Source organism: Erinaceus europaeus, chromosome 11 (assembly GCF_950295315.1).
Source record: "Erinaceus europaeus chromosome 11, mEriEur2.1, whole genome shotgun sequence".
Lineage (NCBI taxonomy): Eukaryota > Metazoa > Chordata > Mammalia > Eulipotyphla > Erinaceidae > Erinaceus > Erinaceus europaeus.
In genome coordinates this window covers 80,288,131-80,307,972 of record NC_080172.1, presented here as the reverse complement: position 1 = coordinate 80,307,972, position 19,842 = coordinate 80,288,131, and the positions used below count along the sequence as shown (strand labels likewise).

Below are 19,842 nucleotides of genomic sequence, written 5' to 3'. Positions count from 1 at the left end.
GGAGCTAGAAGGAATCATTAAGTGGGATAAACCTGAAAGAGAAGGAAGAGTATGGGATAATCTCATTTATGGGAAGAAATTGAGAAATAAGAACATAAAGGACAAACACAAAGTAGAACTGGGATTGGGTTTGGTGTACTGCACCAAAGTTAAGAACTTGGGGCTTTGGGGGGGTTAGGGGGTGGGGGGTGGGGCGGGACCTTCAGCTCCTGGTACATGATGTTGGAGAAAGACTTAGGCTGGGTATGAGAGTGTTTTGGAAAAAATTGAGAAGTTTTATTCATGCGTCAACAACTGTATTTACTGTAAAACATCAGTTGCACCAATAAAAGTAAATAGTAGGAAATATAAGTAAAAAAAATCAAGGGGTCATTGCAGTTTCTAGGAGTGAAAACTACACAGTGGTTATGCAAAAGATCTTTGCCTGAGGTTCTCAGTTCCCTGGTTGAATCCCTAGCACTACCATAAGCCAGAACTTAGAAATATTTAGGAAGAGGAAGTAGTTTCTTAAGAAATAATAAAAAAAATTGCAAGTGCAGTTTTACAATAAAATATGCTTAAATTAACTTAGACTGATAATTCAATCTTAATTATTTTTGTTACTTGAGTTATTTAAAGTTACACTGTTTTATTCAGTTTTTTTTCTTTATTGGGTTAATGGATTACAATAGTTATTGGCACAAGGGTACAATCTCTCATCTCCTTGTGATAAGTGCCTGCAAAATACTCTCACACCCACATAGGTACTTTTTTACCTAGGAAGGGGCCCATGCAATGAGGGGTACTGAAGTGTAAGTTTCTACCTGAATTTTTATTTTAATGTGAAAATCCTAAACCTGACTTTGTGATAACTTATCTATACATAGATTCAGAAATGAGTCTGTCCCATATACACCTTGGTAAACGGAGCTGAAGGATCTTTCAGTTCATGTACCTAATCTAAAATAATGATAAATTGTCATGATACTGAATACTAATCAATATTTATGGCTAATAGATTTTGTAGGTCATTTATAAATAGAATATGGATTGCAGAATAGATGTTAATTATACTTTACAGCACCTTGTTGTCATGAATATCATCTTTAAAATTTCTCTGTACTATTTCTTGCTTAAATTAGTATTGTCAATAATTGGTGAATACTGTTCATCTAAAAAGAAATTATTTCTGGGATAAGTATGATGTACTTGAAATATATATCTATATATACAAACATCAAGCATCAGTAAAATCAATAGTTTATATCCTAGAGAAATGTTGCTCTCAGAATGCAAATGCAGGTAATATATATTAATATTTGACTGTTTCTTTTTCAAAATTATATAGTGATTAATAGATAGGAATAACATCCTGATAGATTTCACTAAATATTTGGCAGAATTCTTCCAAAAATCTTTAGAAATATATTAAAAATAGTGCTGACATCAAAATTGATTATAAAACCACAAATATGTATGAACTGTGACATGATTATAATCACAATATTTTAGTCTGTTTAAAAGTTATGTGTAGATATTTAAAATATAAATCTGTTTTTCACTGATTTGTATAAATAGCTTTGAAATTTATAAAAACTGCAGCTGTTTAGACTTATATTAGTTTTAAAATTAGGAAAAATTCATATGTGTTTTTTATGGGCACTATGCAGATTAGAATAATGAGTTATTAACAACTTTACATGTATTTTTGTAAACATTTCATAAATTAATATGAATATAAAATCACTATAGTTTCAGGAGTTACAAGTAAAAGATAAGATTCTGTGCAAATTTAAAGCACATATTTTGCTCCTAAGAATAATGAACAATGAAATATCATCAGAACACAATAAAATTAATAGTTCAGGTAAAATGCAATAAATACCTTTGGCGGCCAGGAAAATTACATAAATTTATTTGCCATTATCCAAGCTTTACTTTCTGGGCTAACTTTCTCCTGTATAAAGAGAAAGAGAGAAGCATGCAGGAAAGTGGATCGTACCCTAGAGGTTCCAGGACTGGGGAAATAAAGGCTCTATAGAGGAAGCAGAAGGTTCCTTGCTGTCTTAGGTTTTAAAATATACCTTTGTTAGGATTTGCTGTACCATATACAACATCACCATAATTTATATCTTTTGACATTATTTGTATATGCAAATATATATAATTGCTGTGTCACCGGTTGCTTCTGGTCTCCCTGGTCTAAGCTTTTAAGAGAGTCAACATATCGAAGACTCAGCCTATGGTCTGTTCCATCCCTTCCTATCCCCCCTCCCCCAAACCGCCCCGCGTGAAGCCAAATAACAAATGATAAATTGCATCCGCCAATCCCAACCTAATCAATGCAAGGAGTTGCTTCACTTCAGACAGAATGCTTCACTTCAGACTATATCCAGAGACCTCAGTCATGGATTGTCAACCCTTCAGCCTCATTCTCAGGTGACACCTTTCCTTTCATAGGTTTCTCTAATTCCATTCCAGGAGGTTCACTTCCTAACAAAGTCCCAAAACCTATATATAGAACAGGTCCCATGAGATAGAGCATAATATGTTCGCATGTATCCATAAATTAGGGTAAAATGTATACCTGAGAGCAAAAGTACACAATGATCTGCAGTGAGTCAGTATGAAGTTCCTAATAAAATAGTGTCTACTTAGACTTAGATACCCTCCTCACCTACTTCCTATTACAGTTCGCTCACTCAATCCAAAGCTAACCTCATCAAAGCAAGGACTGCAAAAGCAGAATGAGGGCAAGAGACTGGCATACTTTAAGGATGACTCTTTAGACACTATCAGGCCACCCCATCAGCTGGGGTCCTAGTCAGAGAGTCCTGAGATTCCCAAACAGACATAATGGGCCTAGACCTTGAATAAATCTCTCTCTCCATTATTTCTAGTCATCTCTATCAGGAACAGCACAATAGACCCCTTTGTGGGCCCCCATAGGACCTTCCCCTCAACTTGGATCAACAATGGTAGAGAATGTTCCATCCTCCGAAGGGAGGCTGGACAATATACTCTATGCTACACCTGAGGAAGATGGATTGATATTGGGGCAGTTTGGAATATTCATACTCATGACTATAGAATGTGAGCCCAGATCTACAGGGATGCAGAGGTCACATAGGCTCCTAAGCTGAATATGGGCCCCAGATCACATCAAATTGATGGGGTTTACAGTCAACAGTGTTTATACACCTTTCCCTATTTGGAAACTTTCTTCCCTGATCCAGCTTTCTGGTTCTTTTTCCAGCCATGACATCAACTCCCCAGACAATGATTTGGATCCACCTGCATATCACATTTCAGGCTCAGGGAAAAAAAACAAACAAAAACAAACAAACTAGTAAAGCCACAGGCCCTTTAGAATATGCATACCAGCTATCTACAAAACAGAGAACCCCCACCCCAACTCTTCATCTGACTATTCCAGCCTTTAGGTTCATGATTGGTCAACAGTTTGTTTGGCTTTGTATATTAACGCTTTCCAGCCACCAGGTTCCAGATGCTAGCATAATGCCAACTAGACTTCCCTGGACAGACAACCCCACCAATGTGTCCTGGAGCTATGATTCCCTAGAACCCCACCCCACTAGGGAAAGAGAGAGGCAGGCTGGGAATATGGATCGACCTGTCAGTGCCCATGTTCAATGGGGAAATAATTACAGAAGCCAGACCATCTGCTTTCTTTACCCCACAGTGACCTTGGGTCCATACTTCCAGAGGGTCAAAGAATAGGAAAGCTATCAAGGGAGGGGATGGGATACAGAGTTCTGGTGGTGGGAACTGTGTGGAGTTTTACCCCTGTTATTCTATGGTCTTGTCAGTGTTTTCTTTTATAAATAAAAACAAAGAAAGAAAGAGAGAGAGGATGACATCGCAGCCCTTCCCCCAGTGTATTAGGTGCCATAGATGAACCCATGGGAAAACAGGCACCTTCTCAGCTCATCTGTCTTGCTGACATAGTCCAACCAGAGAACTTCTTAGCTTTGGCTTCCACTGCAGTGGGCGATTGAACTTGAAACTTTGGAACCCTGGGTGTGAAAGTGTTTTTGTATAACCATTATGCTATCTTCCAGGCCTCAGATGTCAGTTTTAAATAACTTGATTGAGGTATCATCTTTCATTCTTTCTGCATAAATAAGCTTTTCTATATGGGCTGCAAAAGCATCACATTAAAACCGGAACTCTCTATATAGAACATGTAATAGTTTCTCTGTATTTAAGATACGTAAGCACACCTATTGTTTGCCTTATTCATACAGTGCATAGGGGGCACATAGTGATATTTACTGAATAATGGTGGTAACTGATTGGAATAGAATATTCATAAGTTCAATTTATTTCAACTAAAAATTGCATGGGCCTGGGAAGTAGTGCAGTGAGTAGAGTGCTGGCCTTGGAAATATTAGGTCTAAACTTCAATTCTGGGCATCCATGTGACAGAACAATGCTGCTTTGTTTCTCTTTCTCTCCTTCTATCTTAAAAAATTCTTTATAAGTTATTAATACATTAATGATTTTGATAACTAAAAATATACTGGGGCATATAGTTTTCATGATTTCTGATATATTTAATTCAAAACTTATGCTTTTGGTAGCCACTGTTTATAAAACTCTGAATAAAACTGTCAGGTAGTCCAAGAATATTTATTTCAAAAGATGAGTACACTAAATTGTATGCAGTAAGCATTTCCTTTGACTTCCTTTACAAAAAATAATAATAATACTAAAAAATAAAACCTACCTAGGTGAGTCTCTTAAAAGACATGAAATTTGGAATAACTTACTTTTGCATTCACAAATAGAAATCTTTTTCCATTCAGAAATGCAAATGGTAACCAAACTGTCATAATTTTTTAGTTTCCTACATAGAGTATGGCACTAACAAGATTTCGACAAAGCAATATTTTAAGTTCATTATATGTGTTTTGACAGATTTTTTAAAAGGATTACTAAAATTTCACTCAGAAATAACTAAAATACCCTTAGGTAGAAATGTATATATTATAGAATGCATTTTGCTTTATTTGCATATCATTGACTAAAATTTATGTCCAATATATTCATTGCCTCCAAATTAGAAAATCTCTTATTTCTAAATGAATAAAATTACTTAGACCCTTGAGAAATCATATCTTTCGGTTATCGCAGCTTAACTTTATAAATATAGTGTAAACGTTTCAAACTATAGAATTGCTTAGTAGCCATATTAACTTTTTTACTGTACAGTGCCAGAAATACATAATTCTAGAAATGAATGCATGATGCATTTCTTGCTTTGAATATCTATGTAACTTTATCATAGTGTTAGTCTATAAGTGCTGGTAAATTTTAACATGAAAAAGTTTATTTTATTTTTAAAGCTTTTATTATTAATATCTTACAGTATCTAATATTAGAAGATTTCAGTGTTATATTTTCAAAAAAAATAATGATTATCTATTTATTGGGTAGAGACAGAAATCGAGGGAAGGAGTAGACAGAGGGGGAATAGAGACAGAGACACCTGCTTCACCACTTGTGAATCTTTCCCCCTGCAGGTGGGGACCGGGGGCTTTAACCTGGATCCTTGTGCATTGTTAACATTTGCATTCAACCAGGGGTGTCACCACCTAGCCCATTGTGTTATTTTCGCATCCACATAGTTGTTCATGTAATTACCCAGACTCACTATCAAATTTCCAGTGCACCCCTTCCTTCTACTAATTACCACAGTTTTCATAAATCCTGTTTTAAACAGACAAAAAGTGCTCCATAGAAGGGTAACAGTTGTGTTCTAATTGAACTATCTCCCCACCCTTATAGACTTAGGAGAATTATTTAGCTTGAACCGAGAAACTAGGCGTTGTAAAATCTGTTGATGAGTCTTCCTTCAGTTTTTAACTGAGTCTATCAGGATGTTCCTTAAATATTTTGAAAGACAGACTTTATTCAGAAGAGTATGTGGGAGGATTTCAAGGAAACCAGTAAGGCCTGCCTCCTGTTCCTCATTTATTTAATTTTTCTCATATTTGATTGGACAGGAAGAAATTGGGAGATGGGAAGACTTATAGTGAGAGAGAAAGAGAGAAGGAAAGACAGCTTCAGCACTGCTTCCCACTTGTGATACTTGCTCCCTTTACGGGCTGACCAGGGTATTTGAAGCTGGCTCATTGTGCACAGTGAGAGTAAACTGAAGCAAGTGCACGACTGCCCAGTGGTTCTTTTTTTTTTTTTTTTGCCTCCAGATTTATTGCTGGGACTCGGTGCCTGCACCACGAATCCACTGTTTCTGGAGGCCATTTTTTTGTCCCTTTTGTTTCCCTTGCTGTTTATTATTGTTGTTATTGCTGTCATTGTTGTTGGATAAGACAGAGAGAAATCGAGAGAAGATGGGAAGACATGGAGAGAAAGATAGACACCTGCAGACCTCCTTCACTGGCAGTGAAGTGACCCTCCCTGCAGGTGGGGAGCCAGGGGCTCGAACCCCAATTCTTGAGCTGATCCTTGAGCTTTGCACCTTGTGCGCTGGTTCCTCTTTCTTAAAGAAAATGCCCATATTGACCTTTGATGGAATCTTTTCACTAGAGATAAATTTACTTCTCTGCCCTATTAAAAGCAAATGTCCCTCTAAGTAGTCCACTAAGTATTACAAATAATTTATACTAAGACGTAGTGATAGGTCATGGGGTGGTACCGCAGAGGGTTAAGCTCACATGCCGCAAAGCACAAGGACTAGCATAAGGATCCTGGTTCCAGCCCCAGGCTCCCTACCTACAGGGGTGGAGTGAAGCAGGTCTGCAGGTGTCTATTTTTCTCTCTCCCTCTCTGTCTTCCTCTCCTCTCTTGATTTCTCTTTGTCCTAGCCAACAGCAATAACAACAATAATAACAATAATGACAAGGTCAACAAAATGGGGAAAAATGGTCTCCAGGAGCAGTGGATTCTTTTGTGCAGGCACCAAGCCCCAGCTATAACTCTGGAAGTGGGGGGAAGGCATGTTGTGGTAATATTCCATGTGTTTATGTATGTAGCATATTTTCAGTGAAAGTATCACTACTCTAGTAGTTAATATGAAAATGTGACTCATAAGTTGGTTCATTGACAAGTGGTTATATTAGTGTCGCGTCCACCCTTGCCTGCAAGGATCACGCAATGTCGAGTTCTTCTTCAAGCAGTTTATTCAGGAACCTTGAACAGCAAAAAGCCCCGCTATAACCTAACCTCCAACTTATATACTCATGGGTCAGCCAATCCCAAGGGCACACGTGGCAGCTGCTCATAGGCACACGATCGTGGAAGCAAGCGCGATCTCAGTCTCAGACCATTTATGGAGTTGTTTACTTCTCCCTGTGGTCTGGAGGGTAGAGGAGGCTGGCGCCATCTTGGGGCACGGCACATGGCTCTCCACATATTAGAGACATTAAATTATGCTATAGCAACTCAAAGGAAGACCACTTAACCTGGTTTTATTTTTGGGTAAAAATTAGCTTGGAATACTTCTGATAAGACGTGTGTTCTAGAAAGAAAATTCAAAAATTGAGGAGTCACAGTCTTGCACCGCTAGGGCATGTACCTGAGGATTCATGGTCAAGCCCCATCTGCAGAATAGAAGCTTCATGAGTGGTGTAAACGTCTCGCTCTCTCCATCATTCTTCCCACTTCCTCTCCATTTCTCTTTTTCCTATTAAATAAAAATAAGAAAAAAAAGGGGGGGGGGAAAGGAGTTGGACTGTAGCGCAGAAGGTTAAGTGCAGGTGGGGCAAAGCGAAAAGACCATCGCTTCACAAGCAGTGAAGCAGGTCTGCAGGTTTCTATCTTCTCTTTCCCTCTCTGTCTTCCCCTCATCTCTACATTTATCTCTGTCTTATCCAACAATGACAATAATAACTACAACAGTATAACAACAAGGACAACAAAAGGGAGTAAAGAAATATTAAAAAAAAGAAAGCAGAAAAAAAAAACTTGTTTGCCAGACTATAGGCATCCAGCAATAATCCTGGTGCCATGTGCCATGAAAAAGGAAGAGAGAAAGAAAAGAAGAGAGGAAAGGTAGGTGGGAGGGGCTGGACAGTGGAACATCTGGTAGAATGCATATATTAAAATGCACAAGGATCTTGGTTCAAGACTCCTAGCCCTCAACTGCAGGGGGAAGCTTCATTAGCCAGAAAGCAGTACTACAGAAATATCTCTTTTCTTCTATTTCCACTTTCCTCCCAAGTTATCTGTGTATTTACCAAAATAAATAAACAAAAATTTTAAGAAGAATGACGTTTTTTTATTTTTTATTTTTATTTTTTTAATTTACTTTTTATTTAAGAAAGGATAAATTAACAAAACCATAGGATAAAAGGGGTACAACTCCAGACAATTCCCACCACCCAATCTCCATATCCCATCCCCTCTGCTGATAGCTTTCCCATTCTCTATCCCTCTGGGAGCATGGACCCAGGGTCATTGTGGGTTGCAGAAGGTGGAAGGTCTGGCTTCTGTAATTGCTTCCCCGCTGAACATGGAGGTTGACTGGTCAGTCCATACTCCCAGTCTGCCTTTCTCTTTCCCTAGTAGGGTGGGTCTCTGGGGAAGCAGAGCTCCAGGACACATTGTGCAGGGAAGCCTGGCTGGTATCCTGATGGCATCTGGCACCTGGTGACTGAAAAGAGAGTTAACATACAAAGCCAAACAAATTGTTGAGCAAGCATGGACCCAAAGCTTGGAATAGTGGAGAGGAAGTGTTAGGGGGGTACTCACTACAAACTCTAGTGTACTTCTGCTTTCAGGTATATATTTTGCACTAGTTTATGGATACGTGTGAACATATGCTCTCTCTCACAGAACCTGGTATATATCTAGGTTTTGGGGCTTTGTTAGAAAGTGATCCACCTAGGATGGAATTAGAGAATACTATGAAAGGAAAGGCCTCACCCGAGTAATGCAGCTGAAGGGTTGTAATTCTAAACCTGAAGTCTCTGGACACAGTCTGAGCTGAAGCATGTTGAGGTGGCAATCGTTGCATTGATTAGGTTGCGATCAGCAGATGCAATATTATTTGATATGTATTGGGAGAGGCATGTGGGAAAGTGGGCCCTATCCTAAGGTTCCAGGAGTGAGGGAAATGTAGGCTGTATAGTGGAGATGTGAGGTTCCTGCTATCCTAGGGTTCAAAAAGACAATGGATAGTTAATATTATCATCACATTATTTGGTAATTGGGTTAACTTTGAAAAGTCCTTTTGTTAGGGTTTGCTGTATAGTACCCAGTATCTTGTAAATAGCTGTGCCACTGGTTGCTTCTGATCTACTTGTTCTAGGCTTTTGAGAGAGTCCGCATATCAAATACACAGCCTATATATTAAAAAGACACTGTCTGTGTTTTAAAAACTTCGAGACATACAATGAATTTCTCCCCTCTCATATTAATTAACTAGTGATTTATAAGACTACAATTTACTAGGAGTGTACATAAACACCATTCCCACCACCAAAAGACTGTGTCCCATCCTACCAAACTACCCCCACCCTTACCCCCACCCCCACCCCCCACCTGCCCAGGAAGCTGCACATCTACCCCTCACCACAGGTTTTTTACTTTGGTGCCCTACTTTCAATTTAGTCAGTTCCTGCTTTTAGTTTCCCTTTCAGATCTTCTTTCTCAACTTCTGTTGATGAGTGGGATCATCCCATACTCATCTTTATCTTTCTGACTTAGCTCACTTAACATAATTCCTTCTAGCTCTGTCCAAGATGGGTCAGAGAAGGTAGGTTCATTGTTCTTGATAGCTGCATAGTATTCCATTTTGTATATATACCACAGCTTTCTCAGCCACTCATCTGTTGTTGGGCACCTGGGTTGCTTCCAGGTTTTAGCTATTATGAATTGTGCTGCTATGAACATAGGAGTACACACCTCTTTTCTTTTAATAATTGAGAAAGTATTAATCAGTCATTTAGTTGTTCACTGCTTGTGCCAGTATGATTCCAAAGTATACCATATTAATGACTATATGAATTGTGATTATTCCTTGAAATAAAACTAATTAATTTGAGATGGTAACAGTGCTTGAAGAAGTAAAAAAGTTAGTTGAATACTATTTTAAATTGTGGCTATTGATTTCTTCATAGGTGTTCAAAGCAATGAATATACCACAGATTAGAAATCCTTCTCTACCACCACCTGAAAAAATGCCCGAGACTTATTCTACCAAGATTGCACTTTTGGGTGCGGGCCCTGCAAGTATGAGTTGTGCTTCCTTTTTGGCTCGATTAGGCTACTCTGATATCACTATATTTGAAAAACAAGAATATGTTGGTGGTTTAAGGTAAGATCTACATTTATTTCCTGTTTGTAATATCAAAATGATCGAGTAAAACAATTATGAAATTACGATTCATAATTATATAGACACTCAGATGCACAGATGGTATTTTAAATCTTCTTTGTCCAAATGCTCAATTATCATTTTATTGTTCACTCTTATTTTGCACTTGTCTTCAAACATCTTTTATTTAAAAAAAATGTTTCTTTGGTTTTGAATTTAAAGGAAATTTCAAAAAATACCTGATAGAACCACTCAAAGAAAATCTTTTTAATGACAATACATATGAAAATTGTGGAAATTAATGGTGTGATAAAACATTTTCATGTAATACAGTATGATTCCTTTGTTCTGTATATAGATGTGCTAGCTTACTTACTAAGGAGTTTACATTTTCATTTTGCATTTTGTTATAATTATGTTAGAGTCCACTGAAATGTGGAGTATGAGAGTTACACATTTGTAGCTTCAGGTCACTTCATTTTTGTGTGTGTGTGTGTGTGTGTGTGTGCAGACAAAGAGAGACAGACTACAACAGTTATGGAGAAGGTCTGAGGTCTGGCTTCTGTAATTGGTTCTCTGCTGGACCTGGGCATTGGCAGGTCCATCAATGCCCCCAACCTGCCTCTCCCTTTCCCTAATGGGTTAGGGATCTGGGTGTGGGGCTTTCCAGGATATCCCCAGGAGAGGAATTGCAGGGTCATAGGGAAGGTCCACTTCTAGCCTTCTGAGGGTTCTCCAGATTGCTCTCCACAAGGGTTGGACCAGTTTAGAATCGTACCAGAAGTGCTTCTAAGTTGTTGTATCAGAAGTGTTTCTAGCATTTGTTGCTGCTAAAAGTATATACATTTTATACATTTTATATTTAATAGCATTTGAAGATGTATATCAATAAATGCATAAAATTAAAAATTGGTCAAATGACAGTACGCTAAACTCTAGATAAGCTATGATTAGCATGGAATCACTTGAATCACATAGCAAAAAAAAAATCACACAATTGAAATCACACTAAAGATGATCAAAATCATAAACAGAAGAAAATAATGACCTGATTATTAAGAAATAATTCTTTGTATAAATTGGTGTTTTTACCAATGTTTCAAGAGATTACACAAATCTTATAAGTTTTAACCTGTAAAATAAAACATATTCCTTTGCTGCAATTATTTATACTACCTCTGAGTGATATTTCAACATAGTTCTATTACATATAGAAGCATTCTGTTACTTCAGTTGTATATATCAAGAAATAAGTAAGCCACCTTAAGAAAACATGAATCTATTTGTTGCTTCCTAAAAGTGTAGGAGAGAACTTTTTGTAGGTTACCTACAAGTCCACAAAATGTCTCTTATAGAGTGAAAGATTTTTGTGGCTATTAGCATTTTGATGTATTTTTTAACTCAAATTTCAAACATGTATGTCTAAAAAATCTAAGTTCTCTTTAAAATTATTTTATATATTTCCATAATGTGTGATAGTGACAGGTCTCCAGAATGACCAGGAAACTGACTTTTTAAAAGTTCTTTAAAACTCCATTTTCTTCTTTTCAGTATCTAAGGGCAGTAGGAAGTATTTAATCAGTCTCATTCGGATCATTTCATGGTGTAGGCATTATATCACTTTTACAGAACTATAAAAACTAACACTGGAAATTTATCCAAAGTTACAACCACAACATTTTTGTGTTAATTTATTTTCTCACTTACAGATTCTTTGTTTTTCTTGTATCCTCAAAATGACTAAAACAGATTAAATTAGCTTTGTATTTAAAATCAGTTGCTTGAAAGAGTTGATGTCAATTTTTGAATTTTCATTTCCATTATATCTAAACAGATTCTTCTATTCCTAGTGAGCTGATATCCAAGTCACTTTTTAAAAAATCACTTGGTTTGCGTAAAATATATTCTTGACTCAATTCCTATTGTACTGAGCATGATTGATTATTTTTGATATTGGATTTTTTTAAAAAGGTAATTGTTCATTTTGCTTTCTTCTGTCTGTTCCATTGTAGGACACAGTCTAAAATGGTTCAGAAGGATTGATATCTTAATAACAAAATTAAATTAAAAGTGAATGTAGAGAGGGGCCAGGCAGTGGTGCACCTGGTTATACACACACATTACAGTGCAAAAGGACCCAGATTCAAGTCCCTGATCCCCACATGAGGGGGAAAACTTCATGAGTGGTGAAGCAGGGCTGCAGGTGTGTCTCTGTCTCTTCCCCTCTCGATCTCCCCCTCCCCTCTCAATTCCTTTCTGTTTCTATCCAATAATAAACAAACAAATATTTTTAAAAGTTAAATGTAGATATCAGATGTAGGCATATTGCACATACTTCTTGTATCTTATTTATAATAGCACAGATAACATATAAGTTTTTTGGTATATAGTATAAAACAGTGAGGAAAATATTGGAATTTTCTTTCCTTTTCTTTTTCCATTCTCTCTTTTTAGTTATTTCTAAGGTTTAAGTACTTCAGAATTATTTATATATAATAGAAGAGAGAGCAGGTCTGGGGTAGAGAGAAACAGAGACATGGAGATAGAGAGACAGCACAGCACTGAAGCTTCCTCCAGTATACTGAGAGCAGGCCTCAACCCTGGGTCAAGTGTAAGGTAGAGAAGGTATCTTTTGTTGGCCCATATTTTAACTATTTCAAAAGGTATTTTTATTATATTTAATGCATTTCATATTGGTTGATAGTACGGGCAATTGAAATCTCAGTAAAATGGTCACATAAACAGGAAATTTGCAGGGAACATATAAATGTTACACCACTTTTAAATGTAAAGCACTGTACCTGTTCCATTAAAAATCAGAACCAGATCTCTCAAAAAATAAGAGTTTTGTTTTAAAAATAATGGAAAGAGGTTGATGTAGGTAAATTCTACTTTTCTTTCACTTTGTAGTACTTTAAAAACATAAGTAGAAGGTGGAGGTTTATTTTTATAAGCATAAGAAACTAATGAAATAATATGTATATTTCATTTTCTATCCTATGATCTCCTTTTTCAGTACTGAGGTTACCTCTCACTCCTGTATTTTCAGTTATCACCTATAAGCAACTTATTTAAAAGTGTGTATCTTTCCTGGCCCCTCTCTATTCTTGCCATGTACTCATATTGCAGACATTTGTATAAGTGTTACTATAATATTATTATGAGATGGGGATCATTCAAGAAGTGAGCCTTAGGTGACTGTTGAGACCAAGTACTGGTAGGGGAAAGGACCTAGAGTAGATTTCAGAAGTTGAGCTCCGGACTTATAGTCAAAAAAGTTATCAAAGACAATTATGCAGAAAAATCCAGTGAAGCCATGAACAATGAATGGGTATAAAAATGTAATAACTGAACATGTCTGGTGAGCATATAGAGTTGCCTTGTCATGAACTGCCTGGTCACCATGGATTTTAAGTAAACAGCAGGAATTTTTGTATACAGTCTAGGATTGAATCTAGTGTGACTGAGAAATTACCAAGTGAATCAAATTCGATGAGATATCAATGAATTATTAGATTTAGGAAGCAATTATGTTGATTAACAGTCTCCATCCAGAACTCCTGGACTCAAGTTTCTGTCTTTATTTCCACCTGTAGCAAATGAGGAGAGCAGACAATATTGCTTTGTGGAGATGCAGTGCATATTGTTCATGCTGAATTTTAATAACCCAAAAGAATTGCAGAGGCAAAAAGTTAATCAAGTTGTCCTAGATCAACACAAAAGCTGGCAAAATAACTAAAACTGCTTCTTTGGGCCTTTAACGAGATGGATCAGAACAAAGTAAAATCCCCAAAAGACAGACTTCAGCAAAGGTGTGATCAAGTAATCCTAGTAGTTCCTATGTAGGCAGACCCCACACAGTGCTCTTGATGCCTATCTGTAAAAAATGTCAAGGGGTCAGGTGGTGGTGCACTCACTTGAGCGCATACCTTGTTATGCACACAGGAGGTTCGAAGCCCAAGTCTTCACTTTCAGGGACCCTGGCTCCCACCTGCAGGGGAGTCACTTCACAAGTGGTGAAGCAGGTCTACAGGTATCTATCTTTCTCTTCCCATCTCTGTCTTCCCCTCCTCCCTTGATTTCTCTCTGTCTTATCCAACAACAAAAGCTATAAAAACAAAACAATAACAACAACAAGGGCCTTAAAATGGGAGAAAATGGTCTTCAGGAGCAGTGCATTCATAGTGCAGGCACTGAGCCCCCAGCGATAATCCTAGAAGCGAAAAATAGTAATTATCATCATCTATTGCCTTCTTAAACTCTAAGACAGCAAAGGGCCTTCCTTATTCGCTTTAAAATTTGTATTTCTCCCAGTCCTGGAATCTCTGGGGCTTGGCTTGTTTTCTTTCATGCTTCTCTTGATCCATACCATTTGATACTGCATTTGCTGACTGAAACTAATCAATGCAGTCCCTGCCACCTCAGCCTATTTAACTTCAGATTGTGTCCAGAGACAACAGGCCTGAGATGTCAACCTTACAGCTCAAATACTCTGGTGAGACCTTTCCTAGCTCATGGAACTCCCTAAATCCATTTCAGGTGGCTGAATTCTTAACAAAGTTACAGAACCTAGATAGACTAGGGTCAAGGGATAGGGTACCTGTGCACATGTATCCATAAGTTAGGGGGAAATATATACTTTAAAGTGTGCAATAGTCTGAAATATGTAGACTTAGACTCAATAAGTGCAGCAAGAAAATGGAAAGACCTAAAAAAAAGACACCATAAAGTACTTAATCAAATAGTTTCTACTTAGGCCTAGACACCCTCCTCACCTACTTTCTACTTTGCTTCCCTCAATTACTCCAAAGCTAACCTTATCAGATAGAGTAATGTCTACAAAAACTGGCTAAAAGCAAGAGGCCTACACACTCTTAATGATGGCCCTTTTGGTCACTACAGGCCACCCCATCATCTGGGGCCCCAGTCAGGGAATTTGGGGATTCCCACACAGACATAATGGGCCTAGACCTCTAACAGATCCCTCTCCCCATCATCACTACTCACTTCCATCAGAAACATTATCATAAACCTTTGTGTGGGTCTCTACAGGACCTTGCCCTCAATGTAGAACAACAATGGTAGGGACTTCCCCACTCTCCTAAGGGAGGTTGGGTCAGCCTACTTTGTGTATCTTTTTATATGGCAACATTACCCATTTAAGTTCCAAAAAGCTTCTCAGTATCTCAAATTCTGATGTAGATTATGCCAGGCCAATTCTGAAGGACTTCACAGGATGTCTTTTACACCTCTCATGTTTTGGGGGTGTTGTCCATAGATGGATTTTGTTTGCCACCCATTAGCTTTAGTAGGGAATACATCACACTCAAGTGAAGCGGATGCACTGGTAATGACTTTATTTTCAGTTAGCACGTAGGCAGACAATACCGTTTCTCAATTTTTTTAGTTTCCTCAGGTCATCATGTGGAAGTTGTACTTTACTTCTGGGTACTTTGTTTTTGTTTCTCTCATCAGAAAGACTATAATTTTGTAAGTTTTTTTTTAAGAAAAACATTTATGATTAAAGGGAGGAGGTAAAATAGCAACATTAACTGGAATTTGGTTGAAGTTCATTCCAGTCTACATACATGGCTTTATAGGTTTCACTTCAGTGGAGGATGTAAGTGCAGATGTTGTGGAAACTACAGAAGATCTAGAATTGCAAGTAGAACCTGAAGATGTGACAGAATTTCTCAAGTCATGTGATATATTTTAATTTAATTTATTTATGAATTTATCTTTTGTAGCACTTGTGTACATGCGTACATGCTTTCACTGTGTCTGGCTTGAATTTTTCATTTTATAGTCCCAACAGAGGGGACAGATGATAGGCATCGTAACACTAGCACATGCCAGGCTTGCATCTGGGTCCTGCCTCTGGCAAGGCATGCACCCTATCTTGTGAACTATTTTCTGACCTCTGTGATAAAGATTTGATGGGGGGCTGGTTGGTGGTGCACCTGGTTGAGTACTCAGATTACAGTGTGCAAGGATCCAGGTTTGAGCCCTCAGTCTCCACCTGTAGGGGGAAAGCCATGTAAGTGATGAAGCAGTGCTGCAGGTGTCTCTTTGTCTCTTTCCCGCTCTACCACCTTTTCCCCTCTCAATTTCTGCCTTTCTCTATCCAACATATAAATAAAGATAATTTTTTTAAAATTAACAAAAATAGGGAGTCGGGCTGTAGCGCAGCGGGTTAAGCGCAGGTGGCGCAAAGCACAAGGACCGGCATAAGGATCCCGGGTCGAGCCCCCGGCTCCCCACCTGCAGGGGAGTCACTTCACAGGCGGTGAAGCAGGTCTGTAGGTGTCTATCTTTCTCTCCTCCTCTCTGCCTTCTCCTCCTCTCTCCATTTCTCTCTGTCCTATCTAACAACGACGACAACAACAATAATAACTACAACAATAAAACAACAAGGGCAACAAAAGGGAATAAATAAATAAAATAAAATATTTAAAAAAATTAACAAAAATAGAAGATTTAATGGATTCAGAGTTGCTTCTTGTGGATGCTCAAAGCAGTTTCTTGAGATGGAATCTTTTCTTGGTGAAGATAATGGAAAAATGAAAACAGAATTACTGTAGGGTTGTCAGAATAATCATGATGTATTTTGCATAGAAAAAGGAAAACTGCATCATGATTTGTCAAGCACCTTCATATATTGCATGTACTTAGTTGATAAAGCATAGCCAGCTTTGAGAGAAGATTTCACTTTGAAAGACTTTCTATTACGGGTAAAATGCTGTCAAACAGCTAGACTTGCTAAAGAGAAAAACTCATGAAACTAAATTTGTGCTGCAAGTTTCATTATTGTTTTATATGGGGAAATAGTCACAGCCACCCCAATCTTCAAAACTGCTCCCTAATCAATCTGCAATCTTCTAATATAGAGGCTAAAAGATTAAGACTCATGAGCATTTGGCTGATGGTTAGCATTAAAAAAATTAAGTTTTTTTTTTTTTTTAGTTAAAGTATATAAATTGTATTTTAGAAATGATGCTATTGCATGCCCAACAGAATTCAGTATTGTGTAAGCATAACTTTTATTGTGCTATACAACCAAACAATTCAAATTACAAACCTTATAGAAATGGTGGCTTTATGGCAGTTTTCTTAAAAGGATCCACACTGTTGAGATGTGTGTATCTTTTAGAACTCATTGTCAAGTTCAGAAATTAGTACTTTTGTCAAGTAGGATGATTTTTAAATTGCCATACTACTTCTGGATATTTACCCCTTTTATGGTAGATCACATGTAGCTGATCATATAATATCCTAAATAATCACTAAATACCATGGTAATAGGTTTATAGCCTTATATTTGAGTAAGCTAGAGGTAAAATAATTGTGTAATTTGTGTCTATACAAGTACATGAACATGTGTGCATCTACATGAACTCCATATACTCTTTCAACTAAATTCTGAAAAGTTCTTATTAACAACTGATAGAGTTATTAGTAGATAAGTAAATGTTTAAGAGATTCAGAATCATTGTAATTGCTTTTTAACAAATGGTTTTATTATTCATTGATAAATTCCACTCTTTGTATTATTTTTCTTATATAGGCCATAAATATTTAGACATGTATATAAAAAACAAACTTATTCCTATAATACTCTTTAATAAGGACATGCTACATAGTTTGAATTGTTTTGTCCACAATGCCTCTTATTTTTCTTCTTTAGTACTTCTGAAATCCCTCAGTACCGACTGCCATATGATGTGGTGAATTTTGAGACTAGGCTTATGAAAGACCTCGGTGTGAAGGTAAATGAAAAATACAAAATGTGTTTTGTTCAAAAAGTGGGGAGTGCTCTCAACATCCAAGATTAACAGCAAAATGTCACAGATTTTAGGAAAGAACAATTAAAAGCTACACCAGGCAGAAGCAGAAAGATGCTTCTCCTTGCTTAGGGCATTTGTCTGTCTACTGTCTGAATGCCACTAGCCTGGAAAAGGGCAATCAATAGTTCTCATCTGGCACGCCTGCATGTGATTAATTGTCTGTAAGAAACAAATTCCTGAATTGCTTTAGGGGTTCAGTGTAGCTAGGAGAAGGATTTGGTTTCTTTAATCATGTTTTTTTCATGCAAGTTGTGTGCAATGAGAAACATTTGTATTTCACTATTTGAAGCATAATTTCTTACAGAGGCTTATCTTATTTACTGTATGCCTCATGCCAGTAGTGTTGTGCTATAGAGCCTTTTTCAACATAACAATGAAACAGTGAGGTGAGGTAGAAAGCAACAACTTTGTGTTTTTTGTTTTGAAAAATGCTGCATTGTCATTTTAAAGATGGCCAAAGTTTGATAAGCTGTGTTTTCAGAATACAGATCTAGATATCCCTATTTTTTGTTAATTAAGGGCATTATCCTATGTTTTTTTTATTTGGACATATTGCTGAAAAATGTTGATTGTTTCCTGAGAGATAATATAATAGTTATGTGATTAACACAATACATTCTGTATGCACATGCAGATAATATTTTGAAAAGTGTTATCAAAATATTCATAAGTTGCATTTATAAATAAAAATTAAAATAATCAATAAAGGGAAACACTCAAAACAACATTTTGTGCTTTTACACATATAATTATATTTTGACAGAGGTTGATTGATGACATTATTTACACATAGTCACTAAAAAGAGTTTATAGCAAGTACAGATGTGTACAACTTGAAGAAAGGATAGCATTCAAAAAAATAGTGTTCAAAGCATATTAAGGGAGGACAATTTCTTTTGTAGTACAGAAATATTCTAGAAAATAACTTTAAATATCTTTCATATTGAATATATATTTCTACCCAAGTCTCATTAAATAAGTAAGTGATGACTGAGACTTTAAGCTCATCTCTTAGTTATTCTAACCAACTGAAACTGATAGAGAAATTAAGTCATTTTAGGGACCTGAGTGGTGGCACACTTGGACGAGTGCACATATTACCATGAGCAAGAACCACGAGTGCACATATTACCATGAGCAAGAACCACGAGCTCCTGGCCCCCACCTCCACTGTTGTGGTGTTTTCTCTTTGACTTTTCTTTCTTCCTTTCTTTTGTAATACATTCAAAAGTTTTCTTATTCTGACAGTAAAGACATTTTATGAGACAGAATTTTGGCTTTTATATGTATAAATATTTAATAGTTATTTGTCTTTACAGCTATTTCATTGTTGAATCTACTTGTCTAGTATAGTTGTTCCTAGGAAAACTTGTTTCATTGGGATTTTGAACTAAATAGCATGTTGTTCCAGCATTCAATAAAAATATCGGTACCTATGAAGATGTTTGCTTTTACTTTTCTAAATTCATGCATTGTCATTTCTGTTATCTAGTTAATGCATTCTATAATAGAACCAGCTGTCAAACATCTGTGTTTCCTCATTCACTAATTCTGACATTCCCTTTATTCATTCTTTTTCCATGTATCTTTAGATTTATTCTTTATACTTTCTAACCTCTTAAGATGTGTATTTAATTTTGTTTTCTCCTTGGTTGAATAATAAAATAATTTAAAGTTATTATTTATCTTTGAAAAAACCTTTAGCAACATTCTTAT

The 19,842-nt window shown here is 36.8% G+C and overlaps 1 protein-coding gene across 1 annotated transcript in view; it reads left to right on the top strand.

The window, feature by feature from the left end:
- Nucleotides 1-19,842, top strand: part of DPYD (dihydropyrimidine dehydrogenase) — a 944,675-nt gene that overhangs the window by 250,527 nt on the left and 674,306 nt on the right. Inside the window, exons 6-7 of the mRNA XM_016189943.2 lie at nt 10,086-10,282; nt 17,967-18,048. Coding sequence (XP_016045429.1) covers nt 10,086-10,282; nt 17,967-18,048 — 279 coding nt within the window. The remainder of the gene's footprint in view (nt 1-10,085; nt 10,283-17,966; nt 18,049-19,842) is intronic.